This window comes from Rattus norvegicus, chromosome 16, assembly GCF_036323735.1.
Source record: "Rattus norvegicus strain BN/NHsdMcwi chromosome 16, GRCr8, whole genome shotgun sequence".
NCBI classification, from domain to species: domain Eukaryota; kingdom Metazoa; phylum Chordata; class Mammalia; order Rodentia; family Muridae; genus Rattus; species Rattus norvegicus.
The window spans coordinates 8,600,848-8,621,354 of NC_086034.1; the positions used below are offsets into that span (position 1 = coordinate 8,600,848).

At 52.2% G+C, this 20,507-nt stretch overlaps 1 protein-coding gene and 1 long non-coding RNA gene across 11 annotated transcripts in view; one reads left to right on the plus strand and one right to left on the minus strand.

The window, feature by feature from the left end:
• Arhgap22 (Rho GTPase activating protein 22) overlaps positions 1–20,507 on the plus strand; it is a 157,602-nt gene that overhangs the window by 120,626 nt on the left and 16,469 nt on the right. For 4 of the 10 annotated variants that reach the window (XM_063275358.1, XM_017600084.3, XM_063275359.1 and 1 more), the window contains one exon: positions 10,241–10,369. In XM_063275358.1, coding sequence (XP_063131428.1) covers positions 10,241–10,369 — 129 coding nt within the window. Of the gene's footprint in view, positions 1–3,909; positions 3,977–10,240; positions 10,418–18,346; positions 18,472–18,502; positions 18,754–20,507 lie in introns of those variants that run through there. The other 6 variants (XM_039094464.2, XM_063275360.1, XM_039094467.2 and 3 more) reach the window with 4 other exon arrangements.
• On the minus strand, positions 13,963–18,313 carry LOC134482457 (uncharacterized). Its single transcript, XR_010058569.1, has 2 exons — positions 18,194–18,313; positions 13,963–17,497 (listed from the first exon to the last, which is right to left on the minus strand). It is a non-coding gene; the product is annotated as an uncharacterized LOC134482457 (long non-coding RNA).

The following is a 20,507-nucleotide window of genomic DNA, read 5'->3' on the forward strand; positions in this document are numbered from 1 at the left end:
TGATGTGGGAACTCAGATCGAGTTGAATAATCAGGGGTGTGGGTGTCTTTCTCAGTTGCCATAGGAAGTCCTTGTGGGTTCTCCTTCCTGGGGCAGCCACCTGAAATAAAGTGCTGTAGGTGGTATACAGAGGGGATCAGTGTGCATCCGAGAGGGCTCGTGGCAGCATTAGACTGAAGAGAGGACTCGGACCTTGCTTGCCCCCAGGGCCTGGGAAACTCACAGGGTCTCCTGGGCACCAGGGCCAGGGGTAGGGGTGGCAAGTAATGACAGCATGTTTACAGAGTGACTGGGTAGGGCATGCTGCAGTGAGCAGGGTGGTGGCTTGGTGGTGTGGTTGTCATGGTAGCTGCAGCCTTTAGGGGCCTGGTTAATCCTGGAGACTGACATGAATTATGTCCTTAGTACGTGACACCTTGTCCATTATATACTAAAACTTCAGTGACCACATGTAGAAGAAAATAGAGGGGCAAGAGTTCTGCAAAGGAGCTGGGCTCCCGTTCTCAGCACCTTCCTTGTGGCTCACAATTGTCTGTTAACTCCAGTTCTGTCTGGTGCCCTCTTCTGGCACCCACAGGCACTGCATGCACCATGCAGATGATACACAGACATTCGTGTAAGTAAAGCACCCACACACAGAAGATAAAAGTAAACAAATATTTTTGAAAGGAGGGGGTGGGTGGAGTGTGAAATCTAGGGAAGCTGAAGGAGAAGGGACGATAACCTGAACTGGGCTTGAATGGGTAGGAGTTGACCAGGGGAGCAGATAGGAAATGGGGCTGCTTGTGCAGAGAGAGAGGTCTTGGACTGAACGGGGCTGGAAGTGCACAGATAACCCAGGGACAAGCAGACACAGGATGACATGGGGGAGTGGATGTTGAGGCCACAGAGGTGGTCTCAGTTCGAACAGGACGTGTGTTGAAAGTCAGGGTTATGTCGAGGCCGTGTCTGAGGCTCCCGCTGGAGAGGGAAGGTCTGACTTATACTTCAGAGGTAGGTTTCCAGTTCCAGAGGTGTTGGTACCACTTCTGTAATTACTCGTGGGAGAAAGGTCACAGCCTCTCTCTCAAGGGCAACGCCACTTTCAGATTTCTTGCAGAGTCAAACATCCTCCAGCCCCAAGGAAATCCCCAGGGAGATCCTGAGGATTCTAAGATGCCCCGTTGATGGGCAGGGGGGCTCCTGGGAGTGCAGTGGCCTTTGCAAGAGCAGGGCTGGCTCAGCTTCCCCAGTACCAGCAAGGGTCTTTTACAAGGAAGAGAAAGTCTTTATATGGGAACACTTATAGTCTCTGGAGAGATCAGTCTCTCCTCCCCTGCTTCCAGATTTCTCCCTCCTTTTCCAGAACCAGCCTCGGTCTCTATGTCCTGATGTCCTTTGCTGAACCAAGCAGGCTTATCTACCGGCTGGAATCAAGTCACTCTTTAAGGCAGGTGCCAGCCTGCTTCTCACCGTGCGGGCCATCCCTGGCACCCTGAGCAATGTCACCACCTTGTGTTGTTTGGATGTCTGAAGTTAATGTATTTAAGCCCCTGGGTTCGAAAATGTGTAGGTTGAAAACATTCCCCTGAGAGATAGCTTCTGATTAGAATGAGGGTGGCCATCCCTAAATAACAGGTACTTTCCGAGTGTCGCCGTGGATTCGGTACAACAGTGGTCTAGAGAGGATGTGTGTAAGTTGAATGCAAATATGGGGTCATTTTATAAAGGGGGCTTGGAGGCTTTACAGTCTGGTATCCGTGGGCGGTCACAGAACTGGATCCCAGAAGGTAGAGAGGGCCCATCCTTCGACTCACTCAGCCAGCGAGAGTGGGGCCATCTCTGTTTTCAGATGATGGATGCATTCCCTTGGTAGGCCTACAACAACCATGTGTACAAAGCCAGAAGCCAGCTTCCAATGGAGTAAAGTCTGTAGACAGAAAGGAACATGCTATCGTTGGCCAGGAGGGCCACTCTCAGGCAGAGGCTTCCCTGCAGGGAAGGCAGAATGGCTGGCGGGCGAGCACATGGAGGGGAGGTGCTAGAGGGGCTGCACCCCTCCAGACCTGGTTCCATTCTAAGAGAATAAGGAAGCCAGTGGAGCAGCTGTGCAGGAGGACGCCTTTCTCCCTCAGCTTCTTTTCTTCTGAAGGGGCGCGTGGTGTCATGAGGAGGTTGGCAAATGAATGGCTTCTTGCTGTGTCCCTGCTCACCGAAGCCTGGGGCCCAGTGGCACAGGTTATGCTGGACAGCTTTGCCAACCTGACACAAGCTGAAGTCGTCGGAGAGGAGGGACCCTCAGTTGAGGAAGTGCTTCTATAGGATGAGGTTAGAGGCAAATCTGTAGTGGTTCTGAACCCGTGAGTCTCAGAGGTCACCTATCAGACTATCCTGCACACCAGATATTAATGTTATGTCTCATAACAGTAGCAAAATTACAGCTATGAGGCAGCCATGGAACAACTTTCTGCTTGTAGGTTACCACGACATGAGAGGCTCTATTAAAGGGTCACAGTGTTAGAAAGGGTGACAGCCACTGCTTGTAGGCCTTTTCTTAATTAGTGATCAACGTGGAGGGCTCAGCCCATGGTGGGTGGTACCCTTGGCTGGTGGTCCTGGCTTCTGTAAGAAAGCAGGCTGAGCAAGCCATGAGGAGCAAGCCAGTAAGCAGCAGCCTCCATGGCCTCTGCCTCAGCTCCTGCCTCCAGGTTCCTGCCCTGTGTGAGTTCCTGTCCTGACTTTCTTCCCTGATGAAAAGCAGTATGGAAGTGAAAGCTGAATAAACCCTTTCCCTCTCAATTTGCTTTCGGTCATGGTGTTTTATCACAGCAGTGGTAACCCTGACTAACACACAGGTCTTGAGAGAGAGGATGATGCTTTGGGAGGAGGGGGGAGTCTGGACCAACCAGCTGGCTCCTGCTTCCTTTGTCCCAGGCACCGTGTAAACATCAGCATGGTGACTTTTTTCTTGGAAAGAATCCTGTTAGGTTCAGGTCCTGGCTCTGCCCTTCCCAGAGACAGAACTCTGTCTGGCACTTTGGCTCTCTTGTTTGTGACAGCCTGAGGGGTAGGCTGAGGTAGGAGAATGGCAAGCGAGAAGCCCGGACAAGTTAGTGAGTTCAATTCCAATCCAGGTAACGGACATGAGACCCTTCTCAAAAAACTAAGACAAACCAAACCAAAAGAAAACAACAGCAAAGCAACGAACAAACAAAAAGCCTAAAAGAGGGGCTAGAGAGATGGCTCAAGGCTTGTAAGCACTGGCTGCTCTTCCAGAGGACCCAGGTTCAATTCCTAGTACCCACCACATAGCAGCTCACAACTGTCTATAATTCCAATTCTAGGGGACCTGGCACCTTCACAGTCATAGGTGCAGGCAAAACACCAATGCACATAAAATAAAAATAAGTAAATCTTAAATCAGAAATACGAAGTAAGCCGCTCGCCCCGGGCACGCAGTAAGCTCTGTGTGTGTCTAGCTTCTACCCCATGTTCCTTCATCTGCAAATCCTGCCAGAGACAGCAGCCCTCAGCCCTGTCCCTAGCACACCTCCCTGTGCTGACACAGAGGTGGATGGATGCTTGGGACTACAGCTGACTGAAGTCAGGGACCTTGCTATGGTCATGGCTAGAATGCAGGCCAGGGAGCCAGACACAGAACAACCTGCTGTGTGTGTGATTTCCACAGGGCCTCCTTCCACCTCACCCCAGCAGCTCGTTCTCTGGGGATCCCCCTCCCTGGACATTCCCAGCTTTCAGTTCCTACGAAATGCAGAAGTTCCCCAGGAGAGACAGAAGACCCCAGCTTAGCCCTCTCAGTTCACACTGCTCCTCAGCTGGTCAGAGAAGCTGCCTTCTTCTCTGTCTGCACTGTACCTGGCTGCCACCCCAGGCTTAGCCGCACTCAGTCCCCATTTCCTCACTGGTCCTTCCACTCACCTCACCATGCCTTTCTGCCTCACCAAGTATCTGAAGAGGAGCAGGCGCCTGCCCAGGGGTAAGTGGACAACCAGAATTCTAGATGCCTAGAAACCTGGAGAATCACCCTTCAAGGGCAAACGGTGTTTGCTGCCTCCAAGCAAGTAACGAGAAGTGAGGAAAGGGGGAGACCCACAGGCAGCTTCAACCTGGTGCAGGTTGGCACATGGCCAGCTATGGCTGTCCCCTGGGGATTCCGTGTGGGTGCTCTAGCTGGGTCACTGCCGGCCTCTCCACATGTCTGTCTGTCTGTCTGCAGTGGGTGCTGTGAGCATTTTGGTCACCATATCAGTGACTTAACGGTCTACTGCTCTTCTTCACCTTTTCTTCTTCCTGTGTTCTGTGTGTCCCCTCTCTATGCCGGCCTCCTCCCAGTGCTTTAAGTGGCACAATACACAGACAAAGTGACGTGGACTGTCAAGCGGCATGTGTGTCACGTGAGCAGATGTGTGTGTTTGACGCCAGTGGATGCTGTGGGACAATGAGGGCTGGCAAGGAGCATGGGTGTGGTCGGAGATGAGAAGTCAGGAACGATGCTTCAAGGTGACATTCACAGAGATATGTGAATGGAGTGAGGTCCAAGCCATGCCAGTGTCTGGAAGAGCGGCTCTCCGGGCACTGGGCCGGGGAAGGGCAGATACTACCCATGAAACAGAGACCATACTTAAGAATGGCCACAGGCGAACAAGGGCAACCAGGGACAAAGGAGCCGGAGAGGGGATCCACGCCCTGATGACGGTAGCGAGATCATGACTGTGGTGGGGGCTTCTGGGAAGGCCGACCGGTGTGTCGTGCTGCTTTCGGTCTTGGCTGGATCACTGTGACTAATGTACTGGGAATCGATTTAAGGAACCAAAGGAGAGGTGCCTGGACCCAGTGACAGTTGAGAAATGAGTGTGACCTCAGCCAGGTTGACAGTGAAAAGTGAAACCAGTTTGGACATACTTTGAAAGATAAGCCAATAGGATTTGCTGACCGGGTGGGAGATGTGAGACTTGAGAGGAGGGCGTGTTTGTTTTCAACATGGGGAACTGCAAGTGAGAGTTTCCCTCAGTCATAAAGAGGGCAAAGTCAGACCCAGGATGTGATCGGTCCATATCTGGAGAGTGATGAGTTCGGAAGTCACCAGCATACAGACAGCACTGAAACCTTGCATGATACCAGTGAGTCCCCCTGTATAAAGAAGAGGAGAGAGGAGGGTAGACAGCTCGGGGGACAAGCAAGCACTTGTTGCCCAACACTGACAACCTGAGTTCAGTCCCTGGAACTCATATGGTGGAAGAACACTGAATCTCATAAGCTGTCCTTTGACCCCCAAATACACACACACACACACACACACACACACACACACACACACACACACACACACACACACACACACATACTAATAATAATAATGATAATGATGATGATGATGATACAATAAAGGGGCTTATAGATGGCATAGCTTTAGAGAGCATCTGTTGTCCATGTGGAGGACCCAGGTTCTATTCCCAGCACCCAATGGCAACTTACCTTTGTCTTAGAATTACTATTGCTATGATAAAACATCATGACAAAAGGCAACTTGGGGACGACGAAAGGATTTATTTCTTTGGCTTGCTCTTCATGACCATGGTCCCATCAGTGAGGAGAGTCAGGGAGGAGCTCAAGGCAGGGCCCTGGAGGCAGGAGCTGAAGCAGAGACCACAGAGGGGTGCTGCCTACTGGCTTGCTCCTCACGGCTTGCTCAGCTTCTTTTTTTAAATACAACGGAGGACCACTTGCCTGCAGGGTAGCTCGCCCATCCTCATGAGCTGGCCCCTTCATACCCGTTGCTAAGGCAATCTGAATGGATTTAGCAGTAAACTAAACTTTTTAAATGGGATAAAAATGTTCATAAACGATAGGGAAGTCACAGCAGTAACAGCTGCAGACACACAGTGAGTGAACCCACGGTTACATTTGGCCCTCCCTCTGCTTGCTTCACTGTGCGTCCAGTGGCTTCCGAGTGTGTAAGATGCTCTTAACGATTGTCCTTCCTGTTGTGTCAGTGGGGACTGTGTGTGACTGGGAAGGTTAAGGCCTCCTACATGTGTCCCATGTCACGGGGCCCCTTCCAGGCAGCGCTGGGATGGTCACTTCTGAACACAAAGCAAGAGAGACCAACTTACTCGCTATGGAGATAACATTGACTGACATGTGTGTGTTTGAAGCCGTGTTGTCAGGATAGCGGACATTAGTACTGAAGGGCCTTTGAGCTGGGAGTTGAAAACAAAGTGGACTGTGCATATGCTTTAGTTGACTGCCTGAAGGGAGTTTTCCGGCTGTGACATAGGAAAGGGATGCACCAATCGATGGAGCCCACTGGCCTCCACAGGTAGAGACAACACAACTGAGAGTCTGGGAGATGAGAGCTTGCAGGGTGCTGTAGGAAAAGATGAAACAGATGTGCGGGGACAACGCATGCATGGGATCCTCCCTGTGTACCTGTCACCACAAGCATTTGAGGTAGTCAAGTCCACCTCAACACAGGATAGATTGGTGCCTGTTCCCATCTGTCAGACTGGAAAACCACACAACGCTGACACACTGGGTGGGACCAGGAACCCTGGAGATCCACCTAGGAAACTCCAGTCATGAACCTGACTTTATCTCAGAGGGAGATTCGAGAGTATTTATAGGAATATACCCCCCGACCCCAGCACCCAACCATTGAAAATCCACAGTGCCTGGCCCCTACTCAACCATCAGGAATGTGAAGCGGCAGGAAGGTAAAACCCGGAGGGAGAGGAAAAGTCAATCAACTGGAAACAACCCAGAAACGACACACATTTTAAGGTCAACAGACTGAGACATTAGAACAGCTGTTATTCATTTTGTTTTTCTTTGGTTAATAGTTAAATTCAGTGTATCCTAAGAGTTCGGTGGAGACACGAGATACATATAAATAATAATGTGGAAAGCCCAAATTGTATTTCTGAGGGCAAGCCTTCAATGTACAAGTAGCCCATGTGGATGATCAGGGGCCATGAAAGGTTGGTGAGCTTAAAGCGCTAGAAATTGTGTGCTTGCTATTATTTCAGAGGTTTGTTTGCTTGGGAGACAGGCTCTCACTGCCCGAAATTTTGTAGACCTGAGCAGCTTCATGCCTGTGAACCCCCTGCCTCAGCCTTCAGAGTGCTGGGATTACAGGTGTGTACCACCATGCCTTTGTAGTTATTTTCTCCCGGTACTGTGACAAGTCACCATGAAATTGGTGGCTTACGTGACAGTTTGATTTGTGTGGTGTCTGTGGTTCTGGAGGTTACAAGTCTGGTTTAAGTCAAGGAGTCACAGAGCCGTGCCTTGGGGAGGCTGAAGGGGAGAGACCAGCTTCTCACCCTCCGCTACATGATGCCAGACTCCTGGGCTTCTGACCTTCCTGTATCTTCCGGGCCAGCCACCGTGATTGATCAGGTCATGTTTTGTGTGTCAATTTAGTAAACATTATTCACAAGAAACAGGAGGAAACTACATGGCAGCACGTAACTGTTTAATGACTCAAAGGCAGTTAAGTAGAGATAGAAAACAAGGGTGCTGGCAAGCCAGTGTGCGGGGCAGGTGAGTGGCGGTACAGCGACTTCCTGGAAACGGGTAGAGGGAAGGTCTTACTCCGTGAGAGATTGGCTATCAGAGACAAAACCATGACTCCATCCCACTGTAAAGATTCAGAGCTAGTCACCAATAGCTGCATAGGACAAGGGATGCCAGAGGAAGGGTGACAGGCAAAGGTGACAGTGTCACTTGAGACCTGGATTCTACAGAGAGGCGCACGTACACACTTGTCCTTCTCTTATAACTTAAAGCAAAAGGTGCTGGCTGGTTGTGTGGAGACAGGGCAGTGTGCAGTGGGATACGCAGTGTTGTTGAACAGCAAGTTGTGAGGCAGACGTAGCAGGAAAGTCAGGAAAGACAGTGCTGGAAATAATCCTGGAAAGCCCCACAGGCATGTCCAACCTTTTGCCGCTACGATGTGCTGTCGTCATCTACAAATGTATTGATCCATACTCACAGCTTGCCCCGGACATTCACATGGGCCAAGTGCCTGCAAGTGAGGCAGTCTTCTTCAGTGTAGACAGTGGTCATTAAAGATGCATACACTGGAGTCTCACAAGGGATCGCTGCTATGTGGTGGGAGAAGGGGAGAGAGGGCTTTGCTAATAAGTAACATAAGATAGAATGGACACTACACCCAGATGCTACTGCTGGTGTCAAGAAGCGCTTGCCGACGGACAGGAGCCTGGTATATCTGTCCCCCTGAGAATCTCGGCCAGACCTGACCAATCCAGATGCGGATGCTCACAGCCGATCATTGGACTGAGCATAGGGAGCCGAGTGGAAGAGTTAGGAGAAGGAAGGGAGGAGCAGAAGGGGATGGCAACTCCACAGGAAAAACATCAACCAACCAGATCCACCCGCCCCCCAGAACTCCCAGGGACTAAATCACCAACCACAGAATACACACGGGGGGGACCCATGGCTCCAGCTGTCTGTAGCAAAGGATGGCCTTGTCTGGCATCAATGGGAGGGGAGGCTCGATGCCCCAGCACAGGGAGATGCTATGGTGGTGAGTCGGGAGTGGGTGGGTGGGTGGGTGAGGGAGCACCCTCATATAGGCAGGAGGAGGGAGGATCAATGGGAGGTTTGTGGAGGGACAAATTTGCAATGTAAATAAGTAAAATAACCAATAAAAAGGAGAGATAGAATGGATTGCTCACAGCTATTCCACAGGACCCAAGCTTGGTCCACTTACAAGTTGGACCACTTACAAATTGCTATAACTCCAGCTCCATGGAATCCACCTTCTTCTGGCCTCTAAGGGAACCTGTATTCATGTTTATACATACACAGACAGACAGACAGACAGACAGACAGACACATGCACACACACTTGCACATCACACAGACATCACAAGAACCACAGATCGGTATCCGTCGTGAAGAAAGAAAAAGATATCAATAAAATATAAAATTAGCAAGGAGAAAATGTTCCAGGAGTGTAAGGCTGGTTTAGCATTTGACTATCCATCAGTGTGCTGTATGGTTCTCACTCCTGGGAATGATGTGAGTGCAGGCTGTGCCAGTTTCCTTGTCTGTCTGTAAGGTAGGCAGGGTGGGCTGGCGGTATAGATAGCTCAGGTGTAATGTAGTGAGAGGTCCAGGCCCTTCGCGATGACCTCAGTTTTACTTATTCTTATTTTTAAGTGATTTGTGTTTTTGTCTACATGCGTGTCTGTGTGAGGGTGGTGTATTCTGGAGTTACAGACAGTGTGATGTAACTGTGTGCGTGCTGGGAATCGTACCTGGGTCCTCAGGAGGGGCGGGCAGGATTCCTCACCACTGAGCCATCTCTTCAGTCCCTCACAATATACTTGTAACAGCACTGGCTTCCGTCCTTGTGAAGATGGGCAGAGAGGGTGGTGGTGCTCAGCAGAACTATTCTGGAACTGTCCAGTGTCCAGGAAACATCTGTTACCATCCGGGCTCCTCACCTGGGCCCTAGTCCAGCAAGGGACAATCCAGGGTTACCAATGCTCTCTGCCTACCTTCTCCTGTCCACTGGGAACAGGATTATCTCTGGGATTCATTCTCAGCATAAAGTCCTGGTTGGGATCCTAAATAAGTAAGAATGCTTTGGGGATGTGGAAGGTGGGGAAATCATTCTTTAAAAATCCCTTAAATTGCCCAGAAAGCCCAACATCATAGTTTTTAGAACACTGGGGCAATGAACTCACTTGCAGAGGGCAACCTGGGAGCCGGCAAAGTGGCTGCCTGAGGAGTCGCCCCGTTTGAGCGAGCTCTGATCCCCTTCTCCCACCTTTTAGTATAGCCTCAAGCAGAGGACTCCTGAGCTCAGGTGTAGCATCCAGCCAATGTAACCTTGGTACTTGCAAAGAATCCGGTGTGTGTGGCGCTCAGCTCCACTAAGGGTAGAGCACACGGTGAGTATCTCACACACAGGCGTGGGTAACTCTGATCTCAGCAAAACACAGCGGAACTGCAGCGGGGACTGAACATCTCCCAGTTGCCCTAGAATCCGCGTGTTCCCCTAGTAGTGTCCTGTGGTGCTTTTAATGATTTCTGTTTTGATGCGGTGACAAATAAATACATAAAAAAACAATCGACAGGTGAGCAAGGGAGAAAAGAAACACCAGAAAGCACCCTCGGGTGAAAAGAGTCTGGATGCGAACCGGAAGCAAGGGCTGAGCTCCTGCATTGGAACCCGGAAGTAAGTAAGCCTTGTCTCTCTGTCTTGCAGGCGGTGCCGCAGAGCGGGAGAAGGTGCCAGCCAATCCTGAGGCGCTCCTGCTCATGGCCAGCTCCCAGCGTGATATGGAGGACTGGGTGCAGGCCATCCGCCGAGTCATCTGGGCCCCGCTGGGCGGAGGTACTTCCCGTAGCTCGCATGCCCACCCTGTAGAACCCTTGTCTACAGGTAATCTTGTCCTCCTGCCCCACACCCACAAGTTCTCTTCCACTTGGGACTTGCTGGGTACATCCTGCATGTCTGATGGCAGCCTGGTCCTTCTGTTACTGTTCTTGAAGTCATGCCTCCCGCCTAGTGCTAAGCCCCTTGGCAGGGGACTCCAGTATCCTAATAGAGGCCTGTGGCCTTTGCTTGCTTGTCTCCTTGCTTCTGGACACCCTGCTGAATGTTGTGTCTTCTCACAGGGTGCAGGTGGATCACACACTGCCCCGTGCTCATATCCGATGTGTCTGTCTTCCCCCTTCCCTTTTCCTAGGTCTCCCTGACACACTGAAACCCAACCCTGGCAGCCATGCCCACTTCTTGTCCTTGATCAGCTGTTTACTTAATGCTCATTCAAAACATTCTGTGACTAGTACCGGATCCCTGGTCTATGCTGGGCACTCTGGAATTCAGTGGTGAGCAAAGCAGGTGGTGTCCCGTCTGACCCCCTCACCTTGCTGTGTCCCGGGCAGCTATAGACAAATACACACATGGGAAGGTGCTTAAAAGTGATAGCTGCAAGGGGGCAAAGGACTGGTGATGTGAAGAGGAGGAGAGCGGGAGGGCCTGGGGAGAGGTGCTGTGCAGTGAGGCATGAAAGGCAGTGTTCAGACTTCACTGTGAATGCAGTGGAGCCCCAGGTACAATTGTAAGCAGGAGACGGATGGTACTTGACTTAGATTGATCTTGTTGGATTGTGTTTCAAGACAGGGTCTCTCTGAGTAGCTTTGGCTGTCCCGAAACTCGCTCTGTAGACCGTGCCGGCCTCAAACTTAGAGATCCGCCTGCCTCTGACTCCTGAGCGCTGGGATTAAGGGCACACACCATCACCTGGATTGACTTAGATTGAAAGTCTTTTAGACATCATATAAGGAGTGGGCTGCAAAGACAAGAGTGGCCGTGGCAGACTGAGACAGGATGACGCAAACAGTGATGCGGGAGATGGCTGGGGTAGCCAGCTACAGAAGCTTCTGGGCTTTGCCCAGGCCTAGTCCTAGAGGAAAGAAGGGAGTACTCACTGCAGACAAGTGGCTGTCTTTATCAGTTGCTGTTTGTCTGAAGTCCTCCTCAGAGTGTTCTTGATAGTGTCCCCATGCTGGGGTAAGGGGAAGGAGGGCCCAAGTCCCTGCTGACCATGGAGGCCCAGAGTCTTCCAGCAGGGTTGTTCTAGCAATGGTGTGAACTTCCTCTCTCCCCATAGCATCTGTCAGGCAGGAACAGATCCTCACTTTTGGAAGTTCCAAGCCCTTATCAGGATCTGGCAAATGTTGTGCTCTCTGCCCCTTACCTCACCCGTCCTCCTCCTTTGTTGCTGGATATATCCTGCTTGATCTCCTTCACCAAGCTGCCAAGCCCTGGAGAGAAGAGCAAGTGTGATGCTCGAAGCTAAGATTGTTCTCTGGGGCCTCAGGGGGGAAGCCTCATGATGGCAGCTGGCTTGACCCTCAGACCATTTAGTCGCCCAGGAAGACCAGAACCACCCAGAAGACAGCCTCTGTAGCCACAAAGGACCTCCTCTTGTGCCAGGACATCGAAAGCGAAGCCAAGGAACAGAGCAGACACCTTGCATTTGGTCTGCGGCCCATAAGAGGTTGTGAAAATCAGAGGGGAACTTACAGAAAGGAAAAAGAAATAATCAGTAGTGCGTAGGCCAAAGGATGTGCATGTGTAAGGGTCAGTCAGGAGCCTGGAAAGAGGAGAGTGAATTAAGAAGTCCCATCATAGCGATCCCAACTCAGGTAGGCAGAAGGAGATGAGCCGGTAGGAAATGATCATGGCTTGAATGGCTTTGCAAAGAAGCCATCCTCAGCCTGTGAGCACGGTGAGCGGGCTTTAGCTTGCTGGTCACCAAAGACTTGTGAACCCACCACCCGTTACATCTACGTGTCTCCCAAATCTTGCATGTATCAGCGGGGAAGTTGCTTGAGGGTATCTGGTATACACAGGAACCAGCATACCCCTGGGAGGCAGGTCCCATGCAGACATATGTGCACAGTTCTTCTAGGAGAGTTGGGCCCAGCAGGGTTTCACAGCCCCATACTTACGGCATTCTCAGACTAACACAAGCGCCTAGCTACATTACCAGTAAGTAACTTACTCATTCTTACAGTGGGACACTGTGTAGTGGGATGGCGGAAGCCACCACATTAGACTACCAAACTGTGGAACTGAAGGAGCCAATCAACAGGTAGCATGCCGTGACCCCTTCCTAGTGAACTGAATGATACCGCCAAGGGGGTGATAGCATTTATGTGGTTAGGGAGCAAAGATGCAAAGAAAACCCAAAATGAATGCCTCAAAAGGATAAGAAGGAAAGAAGAGAGAGGGGTTAATCCCTAGCTCAAGTAAGAAACCATATGTGGCAGCGGCGGTAGCAGTGATTGCACACTCCTAATTTCAACTTTCAACATTAAGGATGCAGAGACAGGATTTCCTCAGGCTTACTGGTCAGCCCACTTACTGGTCACCACCACCACCACCACCACCACCACCACACACACACACACACATACATACACTCTGAGTGTTTGGAAAAAACAAAGCAGGTGTTTTGAGTTTTGGGAACGAGCCTTGTGAGGGAGAAATTCTCTTTTTGTTTTCGAACCTGTGTATTTTCTACTTTACTTTTCCTTATTGTAAAATATACTCGACCCCGGTGCATATGTTAATCGCCTTTGAGGGCAGCTCAGCGGCATTCCGCCCTTTCAGTGCTGTGTGGCCACAACCACTATTCAATTCCAGAACTTTATCTTTCCAAAGTGAAACCCTGCATCCATCAGACAAATTTCCCACTTCCTCCTTCCTCCTGCCAACTTTTGGCAACTTCATCCTGCTTGATAATTCCCCGAGTGTGCCTACTCCAGGTATCTTGGGTAAGTGTATAGGGTGTGCATGTATAAGTACGGGTGCTTGAGTGGTCCAGAAGAGTGCCAGATCGCTTGAAACTAGTTACAGGCAGTTGTGAATTGTCCGATGTGGGTACTGGGAACTTAATCCAGATTGTCTGCAAGAACAGCACACACTCCTAACCGCTGTACCATCTCGCCAGCGGCAGAACCTCAATCTCTCTCTCCCCGCTCTTCAGAATAATACTCCATTAAGTGCCCCTACCTCCAATTTGTTTATTTACTTATTCAATTCATTCATTCATTCATCAGTTCCACCTTTTGGGTTTCGCATAGTGCTGCGAAAGTTACTTTTTATTAAGACCAAAATACTTGACAGAAACAAGGGAGAAAGCTTCGTTTCAGGTCTTGGTCCCCAGAGTTTCAGTTCATCTTGGAGGGAGGGCATGGTGGATTGACGGCTGTGGAGCCTGTGCTAGAGGTTCCTCATCTAAGCACAGAGCAGGAAACAGGCTTTGAGGCATAACTCGGGAACCTACAGGTGGGGAAACTGGGGTTCAGAGAGGGAGAAACGGGTTGGGGATTTAGCTCAGTGGTAGAGCGCTTGCCTAGGAAGCGCAAGGCCCTGGGTTCGGTCCCCAGCTCCGGAAAAAAAAAAAGAAAGAACCAGAGAGGGGGAAACTAGTGGGCACCTACCTACCCACCCTAGGACGAGTAGGTGGGTACCCTCACCCTTCTGACCTTCGTAGTAACCTGAGGAGAGAAACTGAACACTTTGGATTGGACACACTCTTGGATGGAGGACTTTAGCCCCACTCTTAGCTTCAGGGTCTAGACTAAGAGTCTCAGTGTCCCACAGCCAAAAATCAATGGGAGCATGGGCTGCCCCCAGGGACCCAGGGAAGGAGCATATGGCCCTAACCTTTATACTTCCTGGGCTGACGTGTCTCATCTCTTCTGTTATGGTTCAAGCATCCTGTGTCCCTTGGTAGTCTGTGACTGCCTGTCCACCCTTAACGAGCTTATACCCTACTAAGCCTGTTAAAGACCCTGTGCTGGTATTGGAAAGTTAGTGTCCCCATGCAGATCTTACGTAGAAGCATTCTTGGCTCTCCGGAACTCCGAGGTGGCCACAGTCTATAGTCTCTTCCTTGGGCTCCTGGCAGCATTGATCAGCTCTCCGCTCTGTGGTTGTCTCTGCTTATCCCTTCCTTCTCTACGCTAACCTGTTCAGCTGTCCCTTCAGTCGTCCGTGCCACCTGCCAGACTGACTGCCGTAGCTTTGTAAGAACAGCGCTCAGCACTGGAGGATTGTAGAGGAACTGTGTGCCCACATGGGTCAGGGTTACTCGGGTCGAGGTGTCCCCTTACAACAGGGTGTGATTCTGTTTTTGTTTTTGAACCTGTGTATTTTCTACTTTCCTTTCCTTTATTGTAAAATATACTCAACCGCGAATGTGTATGTTAACCTCTATCGGCATGGTGTGCAGGGGGCGTATGACTGTAGGGTGGGCTGAGAGGTTGCAGCAAAACAGGGCAGCAGAGGGAGGACTTGTCTTCCAGCCAACTCCCAGCCCTCACAGCCTGCTTATACACCCCAAGAAGGAGTATTTAGAGCATTCCTTGGGCCCACTACATCCAGCTTCTAGCACCAACCACAGGCATTGAGCCTTATGTTTTAGACCAATCATGGCTTGGCTGTTAGTCACAGTTTTCTCTCCACGGGGTGGGGGTGGGGTGGGAAGTGCACCCCGTCTGGCCAAGGTGGAAATGGTTTCTGAAAGTTCCTGGTTGCAAAATCCACCTCACACTGTCTCAGACAGCTCTGGGTGGGGCTGGGCCTTCGGGGGCCGGGAGAGCCAGCTGTAGCTTATGGCTTAGTTGGCTACGACTCATGGAGTGTTCACGGCAGCCAGCACCTGGCGCTGGCATGACGGTAGTTGCTCTGGCGTGTGACCTACAGTCCTCTTGATCAAGGCAGCGAGGACAGCACAAGAGCCCAGCGGCTGCCAGTTACTCAAATTCCTGGTTCCTGGTGTCTTTGCTTCCGTACAGGGAAATGGACATCAGAGGGACCGCTTAAGTCCGAGCCAAAGAACTTAGCATTAGTGCCAGCTGTTAACCTGCTGGGCGCCCAGGGAGAGGCGGGTCCCCCTTGCCTCTTAGGAGCTTTTGCTTCTGTTTTGCTAACAGCCACCACAGTTGTAGTAGTGGGTGTGAAGTGGTGTCTCATTGTTAAACAAAGTGTCACAAGAGGGCCATAGCCAAGCAGGAAGATATCCAGTGGAAACCTGCCAGACCCCAGCCTTATCCCTGGCAGAGGTAGGAACACTGATGAAGGCTAGAGGGAGCTCTGACTGGGGAGGTACACGTCTCCCCCCGCCCCATCCCCGCACCCTCCGCACCCCAGGATATGGGCTTCTACTTGGAGAGATGAAGAGACAAGCAGTGGAGAGTCCTAAGGCAGGGATTGTGATGACCTGACCTTCAGTGTTGAGGGGACCTCTGACAGGCACAAGGGGGAGAACCACAACCTGTTTGAGTATCCCTGCAGGAGTGCAGCTCTCCTGTGGGTCTGGCTGGTGAACTGAGCAGGCTGCAACTCTGTCCGGAAACTAGGAGTGATGAGATCTCCAGGGTGTGAGTGTAAGGAGGGGGTGTGCAAGCGTCGACTCCGGGAGTCGGGCTGAGCTACCTGCAAGGACAGAGGCTAGTGGCAGTGAAAGTAGAGACAGCGTGGAGCAGGCTGAGGGACTGTGAGAGTGTGGCTCCGTCTACACACCTTTGGGTCTGAACTCTCTGTGAGTCTGCATAAGCAGCGGAGGTAGGATTCAGAGGGCTGGGGACCACTTCTCCCCAGCACCGTTTGCTCCAGATCTGTCTCAATGGGAGACTCAAGAACACAGTCTTATTTTCAGGTCCAGTGAATGTCAACCTGGCAAGTCTGATCCTGAGCCCGGGCTTCTGTCTTGAAACTGGTTCTGGTGCTGTCTGCCCATTCGAGTGAGACAGGAAGGTTAGGGTGCCAGGGGGAGACTCCCCCACAGGCCTGGAATCCTGGTCAGTCTGATATAAGGCAGGTGGGGCATCCGCAGGGTTTAGGGACAGGTTCACAGTGTCCTTGGGTCTCCTTTCTGGCAGTTCTGAAGGCCTTTTCCCTAAAAGAGCTCCAGGAGCCTGTGATCTGGGGGTCCCCAAGTCAGGGGAGACAGGTGGCAGCCCCTGCTCCAGGCTCAGCAGAGCCAGGACATTAGGGCTGTCTGCCAGGACAACCAAGGCCACAGTAACTGCTTTATCTGGGAGCTCCCCACTACACACAACTGGCTCCAGGCTCTCTCTCTCTCTCTCTCTCTCTCTCTCTCTCTCTCTCTCTCTCTCCCTCTCCCTCCCTCTCTCTCTCTCTCTCCTCCCCCTCTCTCTGCTTCCCACCATCCTGACTTCCATTCCTCCCCATTGGGCAGTGCAGCCTTATGGACCTGCCTCCCCTCACCGGGCTCCGTGGAGCTCAGTACTTCTGCATACAGTTCAGAGATGCCCAGCCAAGCCGACTAGCCCACCTGCTACCGGCACGCTCACGGAAGGCAACCATCCTTGTGGTCTCAGCTTTTTCAGCCCTGCTTCCCCAAGGGTGCTCCTAAGCCAGTAGACTAGAGCTCAGGGAGGCAGAGCTGTCGAGAACCAATCAGCAGAAGGCAGCTGCAAACCTCCACTTACCCGGGACTTTCCTAGGCCTCGAGGTCTAACTCGGGGACCTACAGCTGGGGAAACTGGGGTTCAGAGAGGGGGAAACTAATGGGTACCTACCTACCCACCCTAGGATGAGTAGGTGGGTACCCTCACCCTTCTGACCTTCGTAGTAACCTGAGGAGAGAAACTGAACACTTTGGATTGGACACACTCTTGGATGGAGGACTTTAGCCCCACTCTTAGCTTCAGGGTCTAGACTAAGAGTCTCAGTGTCCCACAGCCAAAAATTAATGGGAGCATGGGCTGCCCCCAGGGACCCAGGGAAGGAGAATATGGCCCTAACCTTTATACTTCCTGGGCTGACGTGTCTCGTCTCCTCTTCTCTTATGGTTCAAGCATCCTGGGTCCCTTGGTAGTCTGTGACTGCCTGTCCACCCTTAACGAGCTTGTACCTTCTAAGCTTCTCTGGCAGTCACAGGTTCCAGGAGGAGACGTGGACATCAGAATGCCCCATCTGAAATAAAGACAGGGTGTGACTGAGACAGCTCAGCCTGCCTTTGTGTACCAGTTTGATATTTTGACCATCATGGATATAGCCATGGCTGTCCTGAAACTCAGTAAGTAGATCAGGCTGGCCTAGAACTCACAGAGTTCCACCCACCTCTGCCTTCCAACTGCTGGGATTAAAGGCATGTACATGTGCCATAAAAATATGGCAGTGGGTGCTGTGTCTCTGTTCTTGGAGCAGCCCTAAACTCTCCCTTGGTCTTTACTCCAGAGAGAGAGCCTACTAAATGGGAGCAAATGAAGTGACTGTCCCCTGCACGCCCAGCTTGAAGAGAGGCCCCCGTTCCCTCAGGCTCAGGCTTTCTTCCTTTTCTCCATCTCTTTCAGCCCCACTTCTGCCTTCAGGTGTTGGCTGACCCTGTGTGCTACTGGGAAACATACAATTGTGGGCTCTTCTCCAGAAGGAACCTAGATGTTAGGCTTCGTAGCCAAAAATTTGGGGAATGATCTCTGTCACTTCCCAGCTAGGAAACCTCAGACAAATCGCATAGCCTACAGCCTCTTTGGAGAGAGAGAGAGAGAGAGAGAGAGAGAGAGAGAGAGAGAGAGAGAGAGAGAGAGAGATTAATTATCTTTTAAAGCTATTCAAGGAGATGAGATAAACTCCAAACAATTTCTACTAACCCTAGGGGTTTCTACTAACCATAGGGATACTGGCTTCAAGAGGGTCCGAGACCTGGAAGCCTGGAGTGCGGAGCCCTCCACGCCACTGTTGCTTTAGGTGGGGCATCAATGCCCTGCTCGCAGGTTGACTCAGATCCAGTTGCCCAATCCTCTCCCGCCTCCCTTGCACCATCTAGAACTCGTGCCTTGGCCTGTGTGGCTGTTCCTCAAGAGGGTCCCCAGCTAGAACGAAGTGATTGCGTGGAAAGCTGCTGCGATTTCGGAGCTCCTGATAGCGGGGCGCAGCCTGAGAAAGGGGTGAGAACCGGGAGCTCCCAGCGCTAGGAGCTGCCTGGCAGTAGGCATCCCAGGCACTCAATCCTCCCGCCCTCGCCCCAGGTCCAGCCCTGGGCGGCTCAGGCCGGGCGGGCGGCGGGCAAGACGCTACCTGTGCGCGTGCCGGGCATTCCAGCCGCCGCTGCGCCGCCGCGCCCGGGCGCGCCATGGGCCTGATGCCGGCCGCGCGGGCTTTCTCGAGCTGCCGCGTCTGCCCGCTGCCGCCCTGCCGCCTGCCTGCCTGCTGCGCGCCAGCTGCCCCAGGTAGGGGCTCGACGGGGTGCGGGACCGGGGGACGAGGGGCTCGCGGGCCCCGAGGGAGGGTGGCTGCTTCGCGGGATCCGAGATGGTTCCCAAGGGGCTGGAGAGCCATGTTTGTGTCAGAGGGAAACAGTATGCCCTGGGGCTTGGCTAGCATTGGGCAACCCCCATCCTCTAAGGCCTTAACCTGCTGTGGTTTTCCAGGCCATTCTGGGGGCAAGTGAGACGGGTTTTTCAATTCCTTTCCAAGCTGAGGCTATCAGTAAATAGGGCCTAAACTAGGGGCAGTTCGTGGCCCTGTCAAAGGGGAAGTGGCTGTTCAAAGAGTGGGTGCACAGTGGGTTGCCTATGGGAGTGAACCAAAGGGCAAGGAGAAGTTGTAGCCAAGAGGGAGAGCTGGAGACTGTCGATTTATCCGGAGTCTGTAAATCTCTTGAGAATTGTTTTCTCGTTGTGCCCTGCCCTGGCTGTGGCCTCCTCTCCACTGGGGAGAGCCAGAGGCAGACAGACAGTGGCCAAGCTGATCTGCTGCCTCAGCTCTGGGACCAGATCCAGGAGGGAATCCCAGTGGCCGCCCATTCCTGCTGTGGCAGAACCATCCCCCACCTTCCTCCAGGTCTTCCCTTGAGAAAACCACAAGGTGCCCCGTGTTAGTGAGGCACAGTCATCCGTGGACAGAGCTCCAGGACTTGGCAGGAAGGTTGAAGGCTGCCTTCAGGGTCTTCTAGAATGATCTCTGAGCAGCGGCAGGTATCTGTGGCTGGATTTCTGAGAAGTGCTCACTGGAGGCATGTAGGCCAGACTAGAGGGAACGGCTGTCAAGACAGAAGCTGCGGCTGCAGGTTCATCCTGAGGAAAGGTACCTCTGCCAGCTTCCTCTCCGTTGGCAGAGCAGGCACTTGGGTGACGAGTGTAGGCCAGGCCCTCAAGAAACCACATACTGGCTGGGTTTCCAGCTACATGACAAGCCTACGAGAACTGGTTCTTGGCACACTTCCTCTCTGAGGCTTGCCAGGAGGGCTTTGGGAGTTCAAGGAGCCTACCAGGGGGACTGTGGCAAAGACAGCCATGGGCGGAGCCTCTGGAAAGGGAGGCAGCCTGAGGCCTGAGCATGGCTTACCTACAGCAGGGTCAGCTGGCAAAGAAGACTCAGGAGGCTGAGATGGGATGAGGTCTGGGTTTTTCCTTCCAGTGAAGGAGGGGATGCCCTGGGAGTGCGGGTCCATCACAGGGCAGTGTGTGAAGTCAGAGAGAGACATAGACCTGTAGTTCACGGTTTCAGCCAAATGGGTGTCCAGAGCCTGTATCTCTGTGCTCTTATTATTTGTCTGCTTGTGCCCCCACCTCACGGTGTCTGGGGTCGGTGCTCATGTGACCCTTTGTCTCTTCACTCCCACCCTTAGCCACCCGGTGTCCTCCATCAGAGCTACTCCACTGACCCCCCCTCCCCCACACACTCATAACTCCTTACCTCATACTTAATGTGTTTACTGTGTGCCGCCTTCTCAAAACCTCTTCTGTTCTGAAGTGCCAGGACGTTGTGGCTTTCCCTCTGCTGGATTGCTAACCTATCTGGGGACAGTGAGAATACAGGGGTTGAGAGACCAGACCTGTGAAGACTGGGTGCTGTGTGAATGGGTGGGCTTGTCTAGGTTTTGAGCCTACAGGGTGGTGGGGGCCAGCAGGGCCAAGCTTGCCTCTCAGCCTGGTTAGTACAGTGAAGACCTCAGTTGGGGGCATGCTCTCAGCCTGAGGGT